The 10,015-nt window shown below is 43.6% G+C and overlaps 1 protein-coding gene across 1 annotated transcript; it reads right to left on the bottom strand.

The window, feature by feature from the left end:
* Positions 1 to 420: 420 nt before the first annotated feature.
* LOC121271691 (dynein light chain 4, axonemal-like) lies at positions 421 to 9,607 on the bottom strand. The gene is made up of 4 exons (XM_041177842.1): positions 9,541 to 9,607; positions 4,691 to 4,777; positions 3,362 to 3,445; positions 421 to 1,537 (listed from the first exon to the last, which is right to left on the bottom strand). Exons 2-4 carry the CDS (start codon positions 4,757 to 4,759, stop codon positions 1,373 to 1,375), a joined length of 318 nt encoding a protein of 105 aa, XP_041033776.1. The 5' UTR covers positions 4,760 to 4,777; positions 9,541 to 9,607; the 3' UTR covers positions 421 to 1,372.
* Positions 9,608 to 10,015: the final 408 nt, after the last annotated feature.

Here is a 10,015-nt window from a genome sequence, read left to right as displayed (position 1 = left end):
TCAGCTATGATGTCCCTGACCCTTATCCAAGTGTCAGTGTGGCTCAGTGGGTCGCACTCTCCTGCTCGAGTCAGAGGGTTGTGGATTTAAATCTCATTCCAGAGATTTCAATGCGTACAACCAGGCTGACACTCCTGTGCAATACTGAGGCAGTGCTGCATTGTTGAAGGTGCTGTCTTTCAGACAAGACGTTAAACAGAGGTCTCATCAGCCCTGTTGAAGTTAAAGATTTGGAACAGCAGGGGAATTCTCCTAACAAATATTAAGTCTCAGGTTATGTTATCACTTATCTCATTGCTACTTGTGGGACCTTGCTGTGCACAAATTGCACTTTAAACCAATTTATTCAGGACAAAAATCTCAAAGGGCAAGACATCTTCTCCCTCATCTAATTAGAATCTCAAGGAACTGCAGAATGCATTTCAAATAGTACTTTTTTTAATTAAAACCTGTGAAGATACAAGTGAGAACATTTCTGTAACAATATTTTGAAAAGTTGTTTTTAAAAAAATGTGACTATTATGAAACAAGTCAACTGAGGGTTTAACTCGAAGGCTTGTGATACTCTCATCCACCTCCATGGAGCTGATAAGAAGTGAACTGAAGTGAGAAACAGTTTTCTAACGCTGAAATAGACCAGACTTGTCTTGTCTCCCCTACCCATTTCCACCTTCGTCTGGTCCCAGAAAGTTGCATCAAAAAATAAGCTTGTCAGAATCTCAGTTAAGTTTCAAATGGGTAACCACAGGCTAGGCTGGGGTGGAGGCTTTATTTGACGGTCAGGGTGTGAAACTCTCATTGCAATCTGCCTTCTCCCCTCAGCCTCCCTTACCCAGGAATGTCTGCACTGTTTCACGTGAATCTAAAATGGTGGTTGTCGCTTCAATGAAAACATACATCGAGGCTCACGTTCAGATCCCATGCCAGGAAAATCCCTTTGGAAATTCATGCACTATTTTGGTTGCCATTAATGGAAGTAAGATTTTAAGAATCACTTAAAAACACTGTATAGAAGTGTACCTTTGCTCTGCATCATTCACCTTGTTAATATTCCAGGCATATTACAATCCCAAAAAATAGGGCAGGGAATCCTATTTTAATGATAATATTGTTCATTTCTGACCATTTTGTTTTTGTGCCTTGTTAAAAAACAGGAGATTAAAAATATTCTCAGTCCTTGTCCCTGCCCTAGATGAAACTGGAAGAAATGCTTTGTATCTTTTCAAACTGCAAGTGGTCTGTTTGCAGGATGATCCTTGGTAGTGACTGGATTGAATCAATGTCCTTTGTGCAGTAGTGTTCAGAGACAAATTAGGATTGGGGGAGTGAGGAGGAGAATCAGCGTTGCTGTTCCAGGTGAAGTCCTTTCATGTTATGTGCACTTCCACACACACACTGCCATGTTGCCCCCGAAATACATGTAGAGAATGTTCTTCATCTCGTGAGTGACTTCAAACCCAAACCCTTCACCAACCACCACATGCCAGGAAGCACCAAACCTCTTGTCCATGGTTTCTTTAATCATTTTGGCTGCAGTCTGTGGAAGAGATGAAACAAGTTAATTTTTTCTTTAAAAAGTTGGGAAGTGGAGCTGTTAATTCAGGGGAACTCATTGTCTCTAGATGCCAGAATGAAGTAATTTGTAACAATACAATAGAACAACACCTTATCCAAGTAATTTGAGAACTGATGTGTGGGGCGTGGAGAAGGGAGGAACAGGTAAGTTTGAACCTATGGTTCCCAAAGCTCTCCACTGCTGGGAGTTTTCCTCACCTCATGTCTGGGTCTGTTGGAGACTCATTGATAGAGATTGATCACTGCGATGAGTCAATAACTCCATTCTCATGTATATGATTATAGACGATGAATTGGATGGATCCTGGTCTTTTATCATCCAGCAATTCAGATATTAGAGTGCAGAAAGCAGAATCTGGTATTCCTTCCACTGACTGCACCCTATTGTGTAACCCAGCTGACTTACAGTGACCTGACAACATTGTAGACCCAGGAAAACATGAGTTTACTAATGTGCTTCCACTATTTTAAAATAAACATGATGGGAGGTGGGGGGGGGATTGTCCTCACACATTCAGACTCAGTCCCTGTATTAGCAGCAGAACCCAACATTACTACAAGGGCCTGGCTCCCTAGTAGGGAAAGGGACAGAGACATGCCCATGAGATTTCTCCAAAATAGGATCAAAACTCCTCTTTTGTGATCATTGTGTTGATTCATTGAGTTGTCAGAAGGAGGGCTGCTGGTTATAATACCACGTACTCCAGATCCCCCACCTCAGTCAAACTAATGGAGAGACACCCAACAGAGTAGATGTGCAGTGGTGTGTCTGATCGAGTGCATTCTTTATGCATTACTTCCCAAGCTATTTATTCGAGTAAATTGTACAGGTAGGGCACACATCAACTCGAGTGGTTAGGGTATTGCCACACAGGCCACAGTTCCGGTAGTTAACTTCAAATCATTCTGGAAAAAGTTGCTGTTCCTTCACAGGAGGACTGGAGCCCTTCAAAGAAAAGGCTCATCACCACCTTTTCAGGCAACTAGGGGTGGGTAATTAATTTAGCCTTGTCACCTTCCACTATATCCAGAGAACACTCTTCACCTTTAATATAGAGAGAAAGAGGAACAGGTACAAATACATCAGAAGGGAGAAGGAGGTTTAAGAAGTGCAAACCAGTGTTGTATTAAAGGAGGTGGCTATGTTCTCTTTTCACAGAATCCAGGAGTGTTGTCAAGTAGAGTTTCACAGCACGGAAACGTGAACACAAAAGACTGGCTCATACCTCTTAATCTTCCACTAAAGAATACTGTTTATTACCCCCGCTCCTCTACAAAAAGATGCTGATTTTTGTTGGGCACAGTTCCTTGAACTCACACACATAACTGTCCTTGCTGTCTGAGCAAAGACATTGTGAGCACAGGCAAGGAACTGGATTATGAAGGGCATCATAGCCAAGATCCAGACACACATGCGCACACACATGCTTACACAATCTCTCTCTAACAGGAATGTCCAGATATTAGCCAGGAGCAGGGATGCTGGCTTATCACAGAGCAGATATCAAAACCATTTCCTAATCTATACAGTTTAGTATCATATGCACTGTCGTCTCTAATTCTTTTGTTGTGCATGATCTGCTTGTTGCCTCATGCGGTCCCTTTAAGATTGCTCTGTAGCAGCGTACCCACACAGTTTAATGGGAATATTGAACACGTGTAGTAACACCTTTAGCAACTGAACTATCGGGGGAGCAACAATACACACAGCAGAACAAAACATCTGTGAGACCAGCCGCCCATCAATAAACCAGCTGCACATATAATTGGAGCAAGACACACTCACCTCATTATTAGCAGAAAACTTTTCACAAGCCGTGACACACAATTCCATTGTCTCCACTTTCATTTCCTCTGGCATATCACAATACTGAAAACAGAAGATGACAGGGGCTGAGGAAACAGCTTCCACTAAAGGGAAACTTTGTGTAACATGCATTCAAATCAGAGTGCTGAAGTCACAGCTAATTGGCATGTTTTCCTGCAATATACAGGAGCAACTTACACAAAGTTTTTGCTTTTGTGAATTTAACCTGAAGGATGTTAATACTGGTGTAAGGAATAACTTTCCAATTTCGGACATTCTGTATCCAACACAGCAAGCAGTCAAGCTCCCTCTCCTTTGGCCCAACAATATTCTTCAGTACAATCACTTCAATGCATTAATGTGAAAATTCCCCTATTTCCCACACTGCCCCAATTTCCTGAAGGATGTCGTCTACTGGAGTGAGACTGGAGGCAATTTGCACTGTGCATAGATACCCATTTTATTCACAGGTTGAGAGAACACGGTGCCATAGGCTACTTAACACAAAGCTCACTACAAGCTTGTTAAAGATAGGATGGCACTGAACGTAAAACCCTTGCAGAACAGTTAAATACTTTGTAGGATTGAACAGCTGAGACTTTTGAGGGTCACTTAAAACCTGGCCACGTGGACTGCAACAGTTCAAGAAGGCAGCTCACCACTATCTTCTCAAGGGCAATAAATACTGACCTAGCCAGCAAAGCCCATATCCGTAAATGAATAAAAACGTTCTGTTAGGACAATCAGCCAATCATGACTTGTTTTACCAACAATGACTGACCACCCAACAGGGATGTGTGGGTGTGACAAAGTTTTACCACCACGATCAGCGCCATTTACTGACAGTCCTCTCACATGTAGTGGCAGTAGGTCAAAATGAATGATTTTATTTTGCCCATTCTAGCTCTCTGGTTTCAATCAGAACAACGTCAAAATCTGACAAGACGTCATTTCTTCATGCTTAAAATGAAATTCAAATTATTATTTTATAGCATGAGAGTACCAGTTAATTAATTAATAAACTTTACAGTACTGTCTGTGACCTGACCTTGCCAAGATTAATAAGAGCTTAACTGACATTGTGTGTCTCTGTCTGCTGCAAGGAGCCCTGTCTTGACAAGTGAAGCTTTGCTCTGGATTTGGACAGCTACATGGCGAGGAGCTTTCAAGAAAATTGTTGGGGATCATCTCCACAATCAGAGGCAGCATGTAACGCTTAGATCCACGAGCTGAATAGGCCATTGAATTGAATGGGCTTTCTTAGTCTCAGCTGGGAAGGGGGTTCATGCAGTTTAACTGGAAACTCACCCTGACAATAGGGAAGGTTTGAACTCGCCTGGAATCTGCATCTTCCTTCTTTGGCTCGGGCTCTGCCATTACGCATAAACTCTACTCCTTTCAGGAAAAAAAGGTTGTTAATATCCCCATTTCAGAGAATCAATCAATATAAAAAGCATATCTCTAAAACTATAGCACTGGATTCTTTCTCGATCCTTTTGATCCCTCTGCTCCTATTATGAGCAAACATCCCTTTGAGGTAATCACAGAGAGTATATTGCCTCTAATGAAACCCAGTAAGGATATAAACAAAATGTACTGTCTGCCACAGTCAAACAGCCAAAACTCAATGACCATCTGAGCGCATTTCGGAAAGGTGCTTAGCATTGATAACCCAGCAATTAAGGTAAAATATTCTCCTAAACCCATGAGCCTGCCTGCTATATGACAAAGACTATGAGGTTCACCAAGACCTACAGGTGATTAATATACTGCAGCATGAAAAGTTTAGCAACCTTATTAAACCAGAAACTAGTCAAAAACTCATTCCTAAACCCTTGGACTTTTCTCCCTGATTTACATCCTACACAGTGTTTAGTTAGAACTTAGAAAAAATTAAGGCACCACAGGATTAAGGGGGTGTCAGAATCTGAAGGCATAAAAAGATCAAGGTGCATACAGGGGGACTTTACAATTCCCCTTAATTCAATGCTCAATCATATGCAGCAAAATATACTTGTTTTTTAAAAGGGTTTTAAATTGAACTGAAATTATTCAATACAGCTCAGTATCACAATGGACAGTACATTTCTCAGGCCAGGCTTCAGAATTAAGTAAGATTTATTTTTAAGTTATTACTTATTTTTATTTATTATGTTTAGAAGAACGAGGGGCGATCTTACTGAAACGTACAAGACTCTGAGGGGGCTTGACGGGGTAGATGTTGAGAAATTGTTTCCACTAGTGGGGGAATCTCGAACCAGGGGACATAGTTACAGAATAAGGGGACACTCATTTAAAACGGAGATGCAAAGGAATTTCTTCTCTCAGAAGGTAGTGAATGTCTGGAATTCTCTACCCCAGAGAGATGTGGAGGCTGGATCACTGAAAGTATTTAAAGAGGAGGTAGATAGATCTTTGAAATATTGGGGAGTTGAGGGCTATGAGGAGTTGGAACAAAAGAGGAGTTGAGGCCTGGGACAGATCAGCCATGATCTTGTTCAATGGAGGGGCTGAATGGCTCCTATTTCTTATGTTTTTATCTGGGACATCCCAGGTTACCACATTGTCATGGGGATAAGTTTCAGGGAGCGACCCTTTTGTGTTAGGTTTATCTGTGTGCTGTCTCACAGAAACCGTTAATTAGCTTAGAAGGCATAGAGGCCATTAGGAACCAGGGAGTCACTAAGTAGGAATTGCAAACGGGGCCCATGCTTGGAATGAAAAGTCCAAATTCATAAGGAATTAAAATTGTCACATCTGCCTGGTAAAGCTAGTGGAAGAGATCGGCAGTGGAATCCTCAGAGAGAGAGAGCGAGCTCTGGAAGTCTAAGTACCAGATTGGAAAACAGAGGAGAGTCAAAATGAATTCCTAAGACCTGTGGCACACCTTCATTTGATCCCAGGAGAGGTGAAGGAACTGTCATGATTCTGTGTTGTATAGGGAAACTCTGGGACAGAAATAGAAAAGGGGATATCCTGTTGAAATTTTCAGGTTTAAAATTGAAGGCTTGCTAAATATATTGGCGGTAGATAGGAATGTGGAACTCGAAACACAAACAGATTAGCCACGATCTTATTGAATGGCGGAGCAGGCTCGAGGGGCTAAATGGCCTACTTCTGCTCCTAGTTCGTATGTATGTATTTTCACAGAGGTATCCAACCCAGAACGTCCTGGTTTGCGAGGATCAGTGTCATACCACACATTACATTTACCCACTAAACTATGGAAGCATCTGGTTTCTACATTACTCCAATTCCCCTGGTTTAGCCCTACCAGTTGAAACAAGGGGATTTATTTCATACTAAAAAAAAAAGCAGAATTAGCTCCCTTTCCTAAAGAAAAATTGGACCAATCTCCCTCAAGCCCCTCTAAGAGGAGTCAGCATGTATTACTGAACTATTGCATCTAAACATAAACATTACTGATCAGGCAGTTTTCTACCAAATGTCTTCCCATCAATTCGGCCTGATCCTAGGCTACCCTCATCACATCCTCTTGGTGGGAACCAAAACGCTGTTGGCAGAATGTACAACAGCACAAAGTGTCACACCCAAACCCACCAGACATTGCAAACAAGCCACTGCTGAGTAATCCGGGAAATCCTGGCTAATTTTTCCACTTGCCTCAACCCAACACGTTGCATTGATTTAGCACCTTTAGTATAACAAAACATCCCTTCACAGGAGCAATATAAAATAAAATGAGACACCAAGCCTCACGAGCTGATATTAGGGCAGATGGCGAAAAGCTTAGGCAAAGAGGAAAGCCTTAAGGAGTGTCTTCAAAGAAGAAAGAGAGGTAGAGAGTTGAAGAGGCTTAAGGAGGGAATTCCAGAGCTTGTGGTCAGGAAGCTGAAAGCACGGCTGCCAGTGGTGGGGAATTTTCAAGAGGCCGTAACTAGAGGAACGCCAATTTCTTGGAGGGTTGTGGGGTTGGAGGAAATTGCAGAAATAGGGAGGGGACAAGACTATGGAGGGATTTGAAAACAAGCGTGAAAATTTTTAAATCGAGGTGCTGCTTGACCAGGAGCCAATATAGGTGAGGGAACTCAAGTGGTGATGGATGAACAGGACTTGGTATGAGTTAGGACACTGGCAGCAGAGTTTTGGATTATCTCAAGTTTACAGAGGGTAGAATGTGGGAGACTGGCCAGCAGCACCATAGGAATAGTCAAGTCTAGAGTTAACAAAGGTGTGGGTGAGGGCTTCAGCAGCAGATGAGCTGAGGCAGGGGTTGATGCAACCAAAGTGGAAATAGGTGATCTTGGAGATGGAGCGGATATGGTTGGAAGCTCATCTTAGGGTCCAATATGATTCCAAGGTTGTGAACAAACCAATTTAGTCTCAGACAGTTGCTAGGTAGGGGGATGGTGGCTAGGGAACGGAGTTTGTAACACAGGCTTTAGATATTGGCTTCCGTCTTCCCCATTCTCAACTTAAGGAAATTTCTGTTCAGCCAGTACTGGATGCTGGATAAGCTGTGTTGACAATTTAGATGCTGATGCAGCACCACTGCTGGTGGGAGGTTGTAACTCCAAGTTTCTAGTTCAAGTGTGCAATTTAGATTTTACAATAGAAAGACAAAAGTAAGGACAGCATGTAGGATTTGCAATTGGCCTTGAGGGGGTGGCAAGAGGGGTGAACTGTATCAGCAAACAATGTTCCAATTATCCCCCATCCTCAAACTCCACTTCAATTCCCAGGTGCAGCACAACAGATTCAGTAATGTTTAAATCTTTATTGCCAATAGATTCTTAACAGCAAGGAGGCCATCGTACCTGTATTAGCTGTTCAAAAGAGCTATCCAATAAGTCCCACTCCTCTTTCCCCATAGCCCTGCACATTTGTTCTCCTTTTGAAGTATTTATCAAATTCTCTTTTGAAAGTTACTGTTGAATCGGTTTCCATCCCCCTTTCAGGTTGTGATCACAAATCACAGTATTAAAAAAAAATCTTTCCTAATCTCCTCTTTATCTTTTGCCAATTGCTAGCATTCTGTGTCCTCTGGTTACCAACACTCTTGTCAATGGAATCAGTTTCTCCTTATTTACTCTAGGACCAATATATCCCCCTTTAATCACTAAAAAAGTGGTCTGGTCATTATCACATTGCTGATTGTGGGATCTTGCTGTGTGCAAACTGGGTGCCATGTTTCCTACGTTACATTAGTGGCTACACTTCATGGTTCACAGGATGGAAGACAGTCATGTACCAAAGGACTTTCTATACGGTGAGGCAGCTGCCCAAAATCCACTTCAAAGATGCCTACAAGTGCTACATGAAGACCCTAGACATCGATTATCACAACTGGCTGTCATCAGCTGACGACAGAGGAAAAAGGAGACACCTCCTGTGGGCACCAGCCGGTGGCAACCGGTGGCTACAGCACTTTGGCAACAGATGCCAAAGACAGCAACCTACAACATCAATTGGCAGCATCATGCGGCAGAACCTGCCCCTCAAGGATAGCCCTCTCTAGCCATCCGCAAAGGTTCACCATATGAAGGCACGCCTTCTGAACAGATTGTCTGCTGCGTATCCATTATCTTTCGCAGATGGACGGATGCCAAAGCTGACTGATCCGAACACCTCACGGTTATAAAGTAAATTGGGACATCCTGAGGATGTGACAGGAACTATATAAACGCAAGTCCTTGTTGTTTGTTTTTGCGAGGCACCTTGGGGAGTTTTTTCAACATTCAAGCTGCTGTAATTTACTCTGTCAAAACCCATAATGCTTTTGATGCTTTTCAATCTCCCCTTAGCCTTCACTGCAAAGAATCCCAGCTTCTGGCCAAAATTTATCCCCCCCAATCAACATAAATCAGACTCCCGTCATTATCCCATGGCTACTAGTGGGATCTTGCTGTGCACAAACTGGTTGCTGTGTTTCCCGCAATTACAACAGTGACTACACTTCAAAAAACAAAGGACTTCATTGGCTTTGGGATGTCCTGAGGGGGTTACAGGCGCTAGAGGAATGCAAGTCTGTCTTATTCTCTCCCCCCAACCCCATCCCCATCACCATCACTAAAGCCCCGTATGGCGGTTGGAGGCTGTGAGACTGGAGCTCAAGCCTCGGCCCGCGGTCACCCCCTGCAGCCCAGCCCTAGGGGGGGGTCTGCGTGACATGAGGCCGGGGAGCAGGATTGACTCACCTGGGCCCCGCTCCCGCTCCGGCTCCGGCCGTTGTTAGGGACAGAATCCGGGTCCCAGCAATCACCGGATGTCCCGCCCTCCAGCGCATCCCATTGGCGGCACCGCCACTTCTTCGGTATCCCATTGGCTGGAGTGGGTGCCACTCGAATCTGCCTTGCGGGGCGTGGCTTATAGTCCCGCCTATTTTTCACGGTGATTGGTTCTGACTTCAGGTTCCAGCCTCCCATTGGCTGGTTAGAGTGTCAGTCAGCAGCGGGAGGCCCAGCCTCTCTCGGCTTGGATTTGATCACCTTGAAGCGATTGGTGCGCTCGGACGGTTTGATTTTATTCCCATTTTGGTTATTGAGAAATATTTACAGAGTCTGCGGCGTTTCCCGCTGCTTTCAGACACCGGGCCGCTCCGTTGTCAAGGCGCTGATTTGCGCCTTAGCAACGGTTTATGGCGGAGGTTCCACCCCCCTCAACAACGCTGAT

This window comes from Carcharodon carcharias, chromosome 31 (genome assembly GCF_017639515.1).
Source record: "Carcharodon carcharias isolate sCarCar2 chromosome 31, sCarCar2.pri, whole genome shotgun sequence".
In the NCBI taxonomy this organism is placed as follows: domain Eukaryota; kingdom Metazoa; phylum Chordata; class Chondrichthyes; order Lamniformes; family Lamnidae; genus Carcharodon; species Carcharodon carcharias.
The sequence above is the reverse complement of the archived record's forward strand: the minus strand, read 5'-3'. Positions and strand labels throughout refer to the sequence as shown.

Coding starts and splice junctions, on each gene's coding strand:
- LOC121271691 (XM_041177842.1), bottom strand. CDS start 4,759: ATGGCAGAGCCCGAGCCAAAGAAGGAAGATGCAGATTCCAGGCGAGTT. Junction 3,446..4,690: donor AAACCTTCCCTATTGTCAGG/GTGAGTTTCCAG, acceptor TTCTGTTTTCAG/TATTGTGATATGCCAGAGGA. Junction 1,538..3,361: donor AGTTTTCTGCTAATAATGAG/GTGAGTGTGTCT, acceptor TCTCTTCCACAG/ACTGCAGCCAAAATGATTAA.